Source organism: Chinchilla lanigera, unplaced genomic scaffold (assembly GCF_000276665.1).
Source record: "Chinchilla lanigera isolate Chin_1 unplaced genomic scaffold, ChiLan1.0 scaffold00094, whole genome shotgun sequence".
Taxonomy (NCBI): Eukaryota; Metazoa; Chordata; class Mammalia; order Rodentia; family Chinchillidae; genus Chinchilla; species Chinchilla lanigera.
Genome location: NW_004955495.1, coordinates 5,490,702 through 5,503,906, shown reverse-complemented (window position 1 = coordinate 5,503,906; position 13,205 = coordinate 5,490,702). Strand labels below are relative to the sequence as shown.

Here is a 13,205-nt window from a genome sequence, read left to right as displayed (position 1 = left end):
GGTGACAGCGACACTGCATCCCACAAGAAAGAAGGCCGTTGTGCCCTGGGCTGGCTCCTCCCTGCCTGTGCCGCCCGAGCGGGCAGGTGGGCCCCCTCCCCAGGCCACAGGGTGCTGGCAGCACAGGCAGCTCTGGGCTCGCTGGCATCTGCGTGGGGTTGGGGTGACGCACAGGGCTTTTTCTTATTTACAAAAACGAACTCAAAACCAAGATGGTGACCAGTGGAAACACGCTTCAATGTCCACGCAGCAGCGGGCAGCAGGGACATGGAGACGACTGTCCCCGGGGCAGTGCGTCACCCCCATGACTGTCTCTGGGGCAGGGGCTGGGGTTCGACATTTCTGGGACAGGCCAACAAAATACACGGGTCTGAAGAGTCACAGATACGTATATACACATGCACGCACGGCAGCCGCGGGCCGAGGCTGTCAGCGGGGGCGCCGCTCCCGTCAGCCCCGCCACGGCCCTCCTGCTGCTGGGGACAGGGCCAGGACAAGGGTGGGAGCTCAGGCTGCCCCCTCTGTCCCTCCTGGCTTCCCGAAGTGCGCAGTGTGGAGGGTGGGGACAGGCAGGAGCTGGGGGATGATGAGCCACCACAGGTCACCGGCTGCCCACACGGCCCAACGGCAGCCCTCGCCCGGTGGGGAACACGGTCTCGTGGTGAGGGGATGGGGACGCGCTGGGGCAGACACAGGTGGCGGATGCCACTCCCCGTCCCGCGGTGACGAGTTCACTTGGAGACGTTCTTGGGCAGGACACGCCGGCCCCCACGGTGTCCCCAGCTCAAGCAGCTGTCTGTCGGTGTCGGCAGGGTGGACAGGAGCTTCCGGTAGAGCATGCAGCCCCCAGCGAGCGGGCAGACACGAGGGTCCGGCACCCGCCTGCTCCGGCACTGCAGTCTGGGCTGGGCCTTGGGCCACAGGAGGGGAGCCGGAGCCGGAGTCATCCTGAGGGTCCTGCGTCCCACCCAAATACTGGTGGACATGGCTCACAATCAGGCGTTTAATGAGACTTGCGGTCTCCGGCCCAGCGCCTGCTCACCCACCGCCTCCAGGGACGGAGGGGGGCGGCGGGGGCACGGGTCCATGCAGGCTGAGGAGTGGGGTCTCCGCCTGGGGACGAGGTGGCACAGCCGCCCCATGGGTCTACCGGATCCGGGTGAAGAGGTTGAGCACCGACACGGACTCCTGGACAGGGAACAAGGGACAGGGGCTGCGTGAGCCGGGGGACCAGGGGACCAGGATACACGCTGGAGGGAAACAGGCTGAGGGCAGGTCCCGGGTGGGGGCGGGGGGCCTCACCAGGCCTGAGTCCCCAAGGGGTCCTGGCATGTGACTAGGATGTAAGACGACGCAGTGGGGGGGGCGGGTGGGAGAGGACGGAGTGGGGAGCAGGGTGGGGCGGCTGGCGCTGTGATACCGACCCACTTTACCTTTGTCGAGCGGGTTTTGCTAAAGACATTCCAGAACCTCAGGGTTTCGTCTCCGGCACCGGTGACAATGGCCTCCCCGTCAGGGGACATTGCCTGTGGAGAGGACAGAAGGTCCTTGATGTCCACAGGCCTCTGCAGGCGGTGCCAGGGACAGGACCGGAGCCCAAGGGGGGCCCTGCTCGCTGGCAGCCGGGGCCGAGCTGTGAGGGAGGCCGGGGCCGGGACCAGCGCCACACGTGCAGGAGCGGAGGACACAAGGCCACCCTGCGGCGGGGCACAGCGGGTGTGCCGAGGGTCAGTGTAATGCTTCCTCTCGTGGCGCTGGGCCCAGGCCCGGGCACATGCCCTGAAGCTCCCTGCGGAGCCGCACTCAGCCCCGCTTGACATGTCTGGTGCTTGAAAGAAAAACTGCAGAGCGAGGACATGCTGAGAGGACGCCAGGGCTCCCTGTCGGCCTGCACTGTGGCCACGCAGGGGCTCAACACGGCTCGCTTCGGCTCTCTTCCTCTGAGCATTCATTTTTTGAGACAGGGTCTCGCCATACAGTTTGGGCTGGCCTTGCACGCACTATGTAGCCCTGGCGATCCTCCTGCCTCAGCTCCCAAGCGCTGGGATTACAGCTGTGTGCCACCACGTCCAGCTCTCCTCAAGGGTTTTTACATGAAATAAAAGCGTGTCACCAGGTAGGGACACGGCAGCAAGGCAGGCACCTCCCTGTGGGGACACAGCGACCCACCGCGCTGTCACTGGGCCAGCAGAGATGAGCCAGGCACTCACCAGGTAGAGGACGCGGTAGGAGTGGCCGGTGAGCTTGGCCACCTGCGTGAGGGAGGGGTACTTCCACACGAGGATCTGGTTCTGCGAGTAGCCGTGGGTGCTCACCTGGCGGGCGGGGAGGCCGTGGGTGGGGTGAGGGGCTGCGACACCCCCACCGGTGCCCACCCGTGTGAGTGCCCAGAGCCCTGGGGCCAGGGGCCGGGACGGGGAATGCGGCTCACCAGCTCGTTGGCGTGCTTGGACCACGCCAGATTGCACACTTGTGAGCCCGTGTCGATGCACTGCAGCGGCTGCCCCGTGAGTGTGTTCCAGAAGCGGATGCAGCGGTCGGCTGTGCCGCCGCCCGACGCCAGCAGCCCGTGCTGGTGTGGGGACCAGGCGATGGCCTTGACGGCTGCCAGGTGCTCCGTGTACTGCTGCACGGGGCTGAGGCTTGAGTGGTTCCACACCAGCAGCTGGGGGACAGTGGCCGTGAGGCGGGCCGCCTTGTCTCCACAGGCACCCCGGGGCATGCCCTGAACACCCTGCAGTCCCAGGCGGCAGGCAGCCTTGGGCAGAGCCGGGCCTGACCCTCTGCCAAGGTCCCGCGCTGTCGCTGCCACCTGGGTGGGACCGGCCCTACCTTGTTGTCGTTGCCCCCCGAGGCGAGGAGCTGGTGGTCCGTGGACCACTTGAGCCCGCACACCTCCTGCCGGTGGCCCTGCAGCCGCCGCTCTGCCTGCAGGGGTGGCGTGCGGATGTCCCTCTGCAGGATCATGCGGTCGCGGCTGCCAGACGAGAGCTGGTCGGCATTCCAGGCCAGCGCCCCTGCAGGGCAGAGGTGGGTGAGGCTGGCCCAGCAGGGCTGCGGCCACGCAAGGGCGCGGAGAGGCAGGCGGCCCGGGGCACTCACCGACGCGGGCCGTGTGGCCCTCCAGCACCGACAGCTTCTTCCCCGCTGCCGCGTCCCAGATCTGCACAAAGCCCTTGTGTGTGCCCACTGCAACCAGGTTGCCCTGGGGGACAGCAGGTGTCAGGAGGTCAGGCCACAGCATGGGGACCCCAGGCGGCTGGACTTGGCCACCCAGGCTGTCCCACGCCAGGGACTCGGCAGAATCTCCCCACACTCGCCAGTGCAGCCCCACGTAGGGAGTGGATGCCCCTCCTAGGGTGACAAGCGAGCTCCAGGCTCGCAGGAATGGGTGTCCAAACCCACCGCCCAGGGAATGCGGCTCTATGGGGAGCGCTTAAGCCACCTGCCCTTGAATATGAGCAGAGGCCCCAAGGGAGCTGACGCCACAGTAGCCTGGGTCACATCCCAAGGCCAGGGTCCGCTCCTCCCCGTTCTGGTAGCAGGGAGACCTGAGCAGTCCTGGGGGTCACTGCCCCGAGCTGCTGATGCTGCCTGGGTCTAGAAGGATGGCCCCTAGAGGAATCCAAGACCCCATGTGTCCCTGTCACTCTAACAACGCCCACAGCTGGGCTCCTGGGGACACAAGCCCCTTGCTCTTACCCGCTCAGACCAGCCCACAGAGGTCACCGAGTCTCCCTCCACAGAGAGGTCACAGAGCCGGGTCACCTGGGGACAACAGGTCAGAGTGAAGCAACACGCCGCCTGCTGGTCCCTCCAAGCCAGTGTCCCGGCCCCCCACCCCCAGCTCATACTGGTCCTGTCTGACCCCCAGGCCTGCAGAGCTGTGCGCCCCGGCAGGGACCAGGCAGCGCAAGGCTTTGCGCCTGTCTCCGGGGCACTCACCTGGCTGGTGCACGCGCTCCACAGGTACACGCAGGTCCCCAGCCCCACGCTGAGCACGTTGAGGGACGACCAGTCCACCAGGTTGAGGTAGAAGTCGTCCTGCAGCTCGGGCGCGTCCAGGACCTTGAAGGGGATCTTGGAGATCTTTCGTGTGGGCTTCCTCGGGGACCGCAGCAGCTTCTGGCTGCAGAGCCGACAGTGAGGGGCGCGGGGGCCCGGCCACCGTGCCGCCCTCCCCGCCCGCACGCGATCGACAGCGGCTCTGCGGACACCTCTGTGCCTGGTGGCCGCTGCCCCCCTCCTTGGCACCCAGAGGACACAGCCACGCCCACCCGAGTCCTGACTCACCTCTTGTTGCTGACAGGGGACAAGGAGTATGGGGACACGTCATTGCCGTCGTCAGGGCTGGCACGCTTGGTGCTGAGGGAGTACTGGGGAAGGGGACACCCGCTGAGCGGGAGCTGCACGCCGGGGTGGGGGACCCCAGCCCTCCCAAGCACGAGCGCGAAGGCCCGAGCAGGGGCAGCAGCTGAGGGTCTCCCAAGCTCGCCCTCCCGTGCGACTACACCGCAGGCTCCGACCACGGGGCAGCACGGCTTGGTCTGTCCTCCCAGGTGCCCACCACAGGCCCCCGTCACCCCAGCACGTGCACGGGATGGTGGCCAGCCCTGCCCTCTGACACTCGGGACCCCGCTCAGGCCTGGGGCGCGGGCTCACCGTGAAGAGGCCCTTCTTCTCGGGCGTGGAGGGCTGCAGCCTCCGGTCCTCCGTCTGCGGGTCCTGCACCTTCTCGATGCCGGCGCCCAGCAGCTCGTTCTTCAGCAGCGCTGAGTAGGCCAGGCCGTCTGCGGGGCAAGGCTTCTGAGGTGAGGCGGGCAGGGTGGGACGGGACGGGATGGGACGGCACCAGGCACGGGCGTGGCTGTGGGCGGGGCCTGAGGGCAAACTGCACTTGTGGGTGTGGCTTGATGGGGCGGGGCCTGGAGCCAGTGGGCGGGACTTGGAGCCAGTGGACAGCGCTCACCCACCTTTGCCATTGTCCGAGGTGGCATCCTTGGCTTTGCGGTTCTGGCTGGGTGACTTCTCGTTCTCCTGCAGGAGGAGGGGGCAGGCAGGGGTGACGGCCACCACCCCTGAGGTCCCAGTTCCGCCCCGCCCGGCCCGCCCCTCACATTGATGCGGTGGAAGTTCACACTCCAGTTGGCGCCGGCCCGCGAGGGGATGAAGCGGTCGCCGTGCTTGCTGGGCGAGGACACCGGGGAGTTGGCTGGCGTCAGGGTCCGCCGCATCTCCGCAACCTGTGTGCAGCAGGGCGGCCTGTCAGCCCGGAGCCCCACCCCAGGGCCCCCCACCCAACAGGGCCGGTCTGCAGCCTAGGGGACAGATGGGGACCCCAGGCGGGGCCAGGACGGAGGGGAGGGGAGGGGAGGGGAGGTGGGACAGGAGGTCAGGGCAGCAGGCACTGCGGCTTGTTTCTAACCCACCCGAGCCCAGAGCACCCGAAGTACAGGGCGCAGAGCATTTATCCTGGAACAGCCCGGGAGTCCGCGGCTCCATCACGCGTTCCCAACACAGAAAGACCCTCAGACACGCAGCCCACCTTGCTACCCAAGTGGCGAAGCAGACGGACCTAGGCCGGGGCGCCAGGGACACGACAGGCAGTCAGTGGCTCCCACGAAGCCTGGGCCATCGTCTGCTTGTCCTGACCACGTCCTACTTCCTCAGGGATCTGCGGTGTGCTGTGTGTCCCTTGTAAGGACACACCGCGTCCCTGACCCCGGGAAGGGGACCTTGCTCGGAAATGGCCAGTGTGGATGAACTAAAACCCCTCGGGTGAGTCAGGAGGGACACAGCCGCAAGCCAAGGGATGCCAAGGACTGCCACCCCTGGAAGCTGAGAGCACAAGGGCCTACTGCACCTTGGTGTGGAGTGGGGGTCAAGGCCCTGCAGACCCGGCTACCCCCAATCCACGCGCTTTCAAGACAGACCACAGGAAATGAGCCCATCTCTGTCCTAGGGTCACATGGGGTCCTGCGGTGTCAGCTGTCACATCTTATCCTAACCCGGGCTCTGCCACTGCCGAAGGGCGGTGCCCCGTGACCCAATGGGGTCTGTGGGCTCCCGGCAACAAGGCGCCCCACGGCTCCTCCGTCTCTGTGACCAAGGACAACGCGGCGTCCCCTTCCTCATCAAACTCCCGAGGTCCTTCGCCACCTAGCTGCACCCTTGCACGCGCAGGGATTCCCAGGAGCAAAGGCTGGCAAAGCTGCCGTGCCAACGGATGCCTGGTGGCCGTGGCCAGCACCCCCTGCTCACTGTCCCTGGGGCTCAGCGGCGCCCCTGCCCTCCTGCCCAGCTGGAGGCAGCCGCTCCTTCCTGCTGCTGGGGTGCGGTGGCCCCCAATCCGCCTGTGGAAAGCCCTGTCCCGCATCAGTCAGCGTGGACTCTGCTCTCCTCTGGCAGCTCCACGGCCCCGCAGGCCCACACTCACTGCCGTCCCCGGACTGGGCCCAGGAGGTGCTGCCTGGCCCAGGTCACTACAGAAGGAGCCACACAGAGCCACCGGCACCCGCTCCCCTTCAGCAGCCCGGCAGTGCCTGGTCTCAGGGACAGGACCCCGAACCTGACAACCTCCGCTCCTGTAAGCCCTCTGCCAGTGAGGACTGCCCCAGCCAGCCCAGCCGGGAGCCTGTGTCAGACACAGGTGGCCACCGCGTCGCTGCACAGAGCCGACACTGCCCCGACCTGCGCCGTGCGGTGGAAGCCTGCTCAAGCCCACATGGGCCCGCGGCACGGTGGGTTGGAGACGGGACCACCAGGCACCAGGTGCCACCAGCACAGAGACCCGGCCAGGGCGCCTGGGGAACCGACAGGGTGAGGGGGGATGAGGCAAGGAAGAGTGGGCCCCCCCAGGCCCCACATCCTGAGGCAGAGGAGGTAGTACAGGTCCCTGAAGGCCTCCTGCTGCTGCCGTCAGTCCCCTGCCCGTGCTGCCACGTGGCTGTGGGCGAAGGGCAGGTGCCCCTTCCCCGCCCGGGAGGTGGAGTCGCTGCAGGGACACGGCACACGACTCGCCAGCAGCCACCATGGGGAGCTTGGGAAGGACAAGCTTCCAGGCCACTGCTGCCACAGCCCCGAGTACTCACGCACGGCATGGTGTTCTCATTCTGGATGACAATTTGCCGCAGCAGCCGGCGCTCGTAGTCCTGGTCCATGGCGGGGCGGGGTGGGGCAGGGCGGGGCGGGGCGGGGCCCACCAGCCGAGCTCAACCTGAGGCGGGAGGGCGGGAGGTCAGTGCCCACGGCCAGCAGCAACCAACAAGTAGGTGCTTGGGGCCCAAGGCTCCTGCTGGACAGCCTGGGCTCCAGGCCAGAGTAACACAGCAGGGCGCAACTAGGGTCCTTTCTGGCCCCTCCGTGGAAGCCTGCACTCCTGCGACCCCGGACCGTGCCCCAGCTCCCTCCTGCAGCCCGCACACCCTCCAAGCTGCTACAACACTGGGCACCTGTCCTGTCCCTGGGGACCCAGCTGCTGGGAAGGGGGTCTCTGCCCGCAGGCTCCGGGGGCAGGCAGGGAGCTGGCACAGAGCAAGGGAGGTCCCCATGAGGACGCTGCATCCTGCCGTCCTACACAGGACTCACAAGTCCCTGCTATACACATGTGCAAGTGTGTGCAGCACGTGTGTGCAGGGAACTTCATTTAAGTCCAGAGTATGAACAGGCACGGACAGGCAAGCGCAGTCCAGGCCAAGCCAGAGCAGCGGTGGCTTGGGACACCAGCCTCCGGTGGCAACTGCACACCTGCATCTGTTCCAGCCACAACTGTCACATTCAGGAGCCCTGAGGGCTCAGAGTCACCCACGATATATGATAGTGACAGGCAGCCAGAGGCTCGAAGAGGCTCGCAGGCGAAGGGAGGGGACAGGAGGTGGCAGATCAAGTTCCCATGACTAGCACCCACTGGGTTAGAGGGTTCCATGTGTCCTGAGAGCAAATCCAGACTGCCTGCTTTTTATTTTGGGGGTATTTTTTTGTCTTTTTGAGACAGGGTCTCACCATGCAGTTCAGGCTGGCCTTGAGCTCACTTTGTAGCCCAGGCTGGTCTTGAAATCACAGTGATCCTCCTGCCTCAGCCTCCCGAGTGCTAGGATTACAGGCATGTGCCACCATGCCCAGCCCGCCTGCTTTTTAAATAAAGTTTTATTGACACATGGCTGTGCGCCATCAAAACACCAACCTCACACTCTCTCTGGCCCCAGTGATCCACTTGGCACTGGTTCCTCGAATAGCCAGGCGAGGTTCCCACGTGTCCTGGCAGCCCCGCCCCAGACAAGACACCAGGGGAGCTGAGACAAAAGCCCACACATGACAGCAGCACGATGGCCACTCACTGAGTGACGGGCGCACACGCACGGCGCACACACACACAGGGACATCACCCAGCCAGGAAGAGCAAGGCTCTGACACTCGCCACTGCGCAGATGGCCCTGAGGACACCACGCTGACGCCAGGCACAGGAGGACACAGTGCAGGGCTCCGCTCGCAGGAGCCCTCCCTGTATTGCAGCTTCACAGCAACAGGCACTGGAATGGAGAAACTCTCCTCTGCCTTTTAAACATGACCCCGGAGGCAGCTGTGGTGACACATGCACGCCATCCCTGCGTTCCAAGAGGCTGAGGCAGGGCATCACAAATTCCATCCTAGCTTGGGAAACTCAGCAAGGCCCTGTTTCAGAAAATATACAAAGGGTCTGGGGTGTGGCTCAGGGACCCGGGTTAAATATTCTGTACCAGAGAGAGACACGGGCATAGACAGAGAGAGACAGAGACAGAGAGACACGCAGGCAGAGACAGACGCAGACACCCGAGGGGCTGGGACGTGGCTCACCGGGACAGCGCTTGCCTAGAATGCACTGAACATATAGGCCCTCGCTCAGCATCACGAGGCAGCGACCGCGCCGCACTCCCTTTTGTCACCTTGGCGGCCCTGAGGCAGACCTGCTTAACTCCTACTCTCACCCGCCCTGGGCCAGTGTGAACCTGGTGGTGTGAACCGGGTGCCATGTCACCTGTGTGCCCTCGGCAACCTCCTCTCCTCCCCTACTCCGGGGCGCTGGGTCACACCAGGGCAGAGACAATGGGACAAGTCCCTGAGGGACAGTGGCTGGCAGCCAGTGGTCCCATTAGCGGGTGCGTGTGTTTTCCCGTGTGTCCCCTCCACAGGGCCTCGTAAACGGGGCACACAGGAAGCTTGTGCCCAGAAGCCGCCTGTTAAGTGTCCTCAGCCTGGGGCTGGGGACTTAGCTCAGCGGCACAGCGCCCAACCGGCAAGTGCAAGGTCGTGAGTTCGATCCCCGGTACTGGAAACAAAAGTGTCCTCAGCCGGTGGCCACTCCAGGCAGGGCCAGCTGCTCCCCAGACCTTGCGTCCTGGGCCCCCAGCCCGGCACAAGTCCCCAGTGTCATCGTGGAGCGGCACTCAGTGCCCGGCTTATGGCGCGGGGGGCCGCAGAGCCGTGCTGGGATATGGCAGCGGCTCGGCTCCTCTCTCCTTTCAAGCTGGCCCCTCACCACGCCTTCAGCATCCCCTGCCCCCTGCCCATGGCCTCCACGTGTCCCCCACCATTCCCGGAGCAGCACTGGCCACACCGAGGCATGGGCAGCCAGGCGCCTGACTCTGACAACCAGCGACAAGGTCCAGCTGCTGGGACCAGCTACCTTGGGGCACAGTGTCCACCAACGGTGCGACCTGCTGTGGGCTCCTGCCGGCCACACTCTCCAGAGCACTGCTGGCCAGCTGTCCCCTCGCGGAGGCCAGAGACGACTCCTGGGCATGGAGCTGCTGAGTCGTGAGCAGCTGGCGGGACCAGGTCCCCACTGGCCCCCACTGATGTAGGACGACTCTCTGGGACTGGGGCTCTGCAGGGACCCACAGGCACGGAGAAGGCAGATACGGGAGCGGATGCCCCTGCAATCGCTTGGTCGCCTGTGCACACCAGACCTGGGGCTGGCTCAAGGGACGGAAGCTCCCCAGCACGGACCCAGGAGCCATGCAGGGAGCGACCCAGCAGCCGTGGGTCTGGGAGCTGGCACAGCCGCTGCTGGGCAGCCACCACCACCACCAGGAGAGGGTGCTGCTCATCTCACACTCCGTCCTGCTCCTTGGGCCTGTGGCCATGTCACCTCCAGGGAGAAAATAACTGCAGATCGGCTAAGTGAAGGACCCTGAGAGGGGGTCATCCTGACTGCGTGGGGCCCAGTGTCCCCCAGGGTGCCCTTGGGCAGGTGTGAGAGGCCAAAGATGCCGTGCTGCTGGCTCTACAGGGGGAGGAAGGGGCCTCGAGCCAGGGGCTGTGGGCGTCTCTAGAAGCCACGACAGAGACGTGGTTTTCCTGGAGCCCTGGGAGGAGCAGCCCTGCCACCCACACCTGGACTCAGCACAGGAGGCTGACTCTGGCCCTCTGGCCCTCCCTGCAGCGGGCACCCTGGGAGGGCGGGCAGCACACCGGGCCTCCTCTACTGCTTCCTGGGTGGAGCAGCCACGGGCCTGGGGTGACGAGAAGCCACGTCCCACCACTCAAGCTCTGCCCTGGCACAGAAGGTGGCAAGGAGCGCATCACCAGGTGAAGAGTTCTGGGTGGCAGCACGTGCTACCAGAAGCATGTTTTAAAGGTGGCCACTGTGGGCAGCTGACGCAGCAAGGACAAGAGGGATAGCGGGGCCACACGGTTAAAATAATCTGAAGACCAAGCACCTTCCACAGGGACCCGGGGGGCGCTAGCACAGGGGACAGCTCCAGGACACCGTAAGCGGCGGGGTCCAAGGCCAGCGAGGGGACTGTGCTCTGCACCGTGACACCGTCCCTCCTGCGCCCGCCCCTCCAGCAGCCCCCTGGTCCCTTGCTGCAGGCTGGAGAGAAGCTCGCAGAGTGCTGCCTGCTGGCCTGCGCGGGGACACGTACACACACTAACGGGGCCTGGGAGAGACCCGTGCCACCCACACGCGGGCAGGGGCAGAGGCGGCTGGGCCTCGGAGGAAGAGGACTTGGCGACTGCTTTGAAATGTCAAAGCACCTGTGCTTTGAGAATGATCGCTACTTCTGAGAATGTTTCCTTAGAGATCAGGCGTGGGTGTGCAGAGGGGCGCTCGCCGCCGGCTGGTCTGGGCACAGCGCCCAGGAAGGAGGCCTGCAGGGTGAGGGCAGAAGGAGGGCACCCGCACACCAGCAGTGTGCCGATGCAGCAGGTGACAGAGGCAGCTGGAGAACGGAGCCTGGGAGGGCCAACGGGAAGGAAGCCACACAGCGACGGGCAGTTACTTTTACTTCTTGAATTCTGTGTCACTTCCACTTCTTGAATTCCACGTCACACTGGCTGTTCACAAACTACCACCGCAGGCGGGCACGGTGGCACCTGTCACCCCAGTGTTATGGGAGGTTCAGGCAGGACAACTGTGAGGCTAAGCCCAGCCTGGAAAACTCAGCAACTTAGCAAGACCGTATCTCGGTTCCTAGACACATATGAATTACAAAGCTGAAGCAAGAAGACATAAAACTCCTAAATAAGCCAATATCAATCAATGAAATTGAAGATGTAATTAAAAACCTACTAACAAAGAAAAGCCCACGCCATGACGGATTCACTGCTGAATTCTACAAAAATTTAGAGAAGACCTAGTATCACTACTTCTCAAACTCTTCAATGAGCCTGCACATCTATAATCCCAGCACTCGGAAGGCTCAGGCAGGACGAACATGGTGAGTTCAAAGCCAGCAGGGAGGGGCCTGGGGATTTAGCTCAGCGGCAAAGTGCCTGCCTGGCAAAGCGCCTGCCTGGCAAGCGCAAGGTCGTGAGTTCGGTTCCCAGTACCGGAGAAAAACCAAAAACAAACAAACAAACAAAACAAAGCCAGCAGGGCTACATAGTCACTCCAAAGCCAGCGAACTAGAGTGAGACCCTTTCTCTTTTTTTTTTTTTTTTTTTTGGTTTTTCTCCGGTACCGGGAACCGAACTCACGACCTTGTGCTTGCCAGGCAGGCACTTTTGCCGCTGAGCTAAACCCCCAGCCCCAGTGAGACCCTTTCTCAAAAAACAAGGTCATCATCATCAAACTTTAATGGGGCTAAAATGGAAGCAGTACTCCCAAATTCATTCCTGGAAGCAAGCCTTATCCTGATACCAAAACCAGAGAAGGACCCCACTAAGAGGGGCCAATCTCCCTAATGAACACAGATGCAAAAAGTCTCAATTCGATACCGGCAAACAGAACGCAGCAAATCATCAAGAAGATTATACACCATGACCAAGCTGGATTCATATTAACAGAGCTAAGGACAAAAATCACATGCTCATCTCAATAGATGCAGAAAAAGTACTTGATGAAGTCTAGCACCATTCACAATAAAAACCCTACAGAAAATTAGAATAGATGGTCTTTATCTCAATCTGATAAAAGTCATCTCTGACAAACCAGCAGCCAACATAATAAATACACAAAACACTGAGAGCTTTCACTCTAAAATTGGGAACAAGGCAAGGAGGTCCACTGTCTCCACTCTTATTCAATAAAGTTCTAGAAACTTCAGCCAGAGCAGTTAGACAAGGGAAAGAAATAAAAGGAATAATGACAGGAAAGGAAGAAGTGAAATTATCATTATTTACAGATGACATGATAATCTACAGAGAACACCCCAAAAACTCCACTGAAAGACTTCTAGATTTATTATTGTTTTTGTTGTTGTTGTTGTTGTTTTCTGGTACCGGGAATGGAACTCACCACCTTGTGCTTGCCAGGCAGGAGCTGTGCCGCTGAGCTAAATCCCCAGCCCAAGACTTCTAGATTTAATAAGCAAATTCAGTAGTACAGCTAGATATAAAGTCAACACTCAAAAATCACTAGCCTTCCTATAAAATCACTAAGAAACTAGAGAAACAACACCTTTCACAATAGCATCCAAAAAAATGAAATACCCAGGAATCAAGCTAACAAAGGTTTTTTTCCCGATATCGAGAATAGAACTCACGACCTTGCACTTGCCAGGCAGGCACCGTGACACTCAGCTAAATCCCCAGCCCCTCAAGCTAACAAAGGAAGTAAAAATCTATACATTGAAAATTACAGTACTCTGAAAAAGGAGATTGAAAAGGCTATTGGAAAATGGAAAGATATTCCTTGTTTTGGCATTGGAAGAACCAATACAGTGAAAATAGCCATACTTTCCAAACTGTTATACAGCCAGGCGTGGTGGTGCACACCTGTAATC

At 62.2% G+C, this 13,205-nt stretch overlaps 1 protein-coding gene across 3 annotated transcripts in view; it reads right to left on the bottom strand.

The window, feature by feature from the left end:
* Positions 1 to 216: 216 nt before the first annotated feature.
* Positions 217 to 13,205, bottom strand: part of Fzr1 (fizzy/cell division cycle 20 related 1) — a 21,777-nt gene continuing 8,788 nt past the window's right edge. Inside the window, exons 2-14 of one of the 3 annotated variants that reach the window (XM_005405862.2) lie at positions 7,092 to 7,216; positions 5,118 to 5,243; positions 4,974 to 5,037; positions 4,663 to 4,790; positions 4,294 to 4,376; positions 3,946 to 4,129; positions 3,703 to 3,768; positions 3,103 to 3,205; positions 2,833 to 3,017; positions 2,432 to 2,665; positions 2,211 to 2,315; positions 1,425 to 1,526; positions 217 to 1,188 (exon numbers count right to left, since the gene is read on the bottom strand). In XM_005405862.2, the coding sequence (XP_005405919.1) occupies positions 1,147 to 1,188; positions 1,425 to 1,526; positions 2,211 to 2,315; positions 2,432 to 2,665; positions 2,833 to 3,017; positions 3,103 to 3,205; positions 3,703 to 3,768; positions 3,946 to 4,129; positions 4,294 to 4,376; positions 4,663 to 4,790; positions 4,974 to 5,037; positions 5,118 to 5,243; positions 7,092 to 7,160 (1,491 nt within the window). In that variant the 5' untranslated portion in view covers positions 7,161 to 7,216 and the 3' untranslated portion in view covers positions 217 to 1,146. Of the gene's footprint in view, positions 1,189 to 1,424; positions 1,527 to 2,210; positions 2,316 to 2,431; positions 2,666 to 2,832; positions 3,018 to 3,102; positions 3,206 to 3,702; positions 3,769 to 3,945; positions 4,130 to 4,293; positions 4,377 to 4,662; positions 4,791 to 4,973; positions 5,038 to 5,117; positions 5,244 to 5,575; positions 5,664 to 7,091; positions 7,217 to 13,205 lie in introns of those variants that run through there. The other 2 variants (XM_005405863.2, XM_005405864.2) reach the window with 2 other exon arrangements.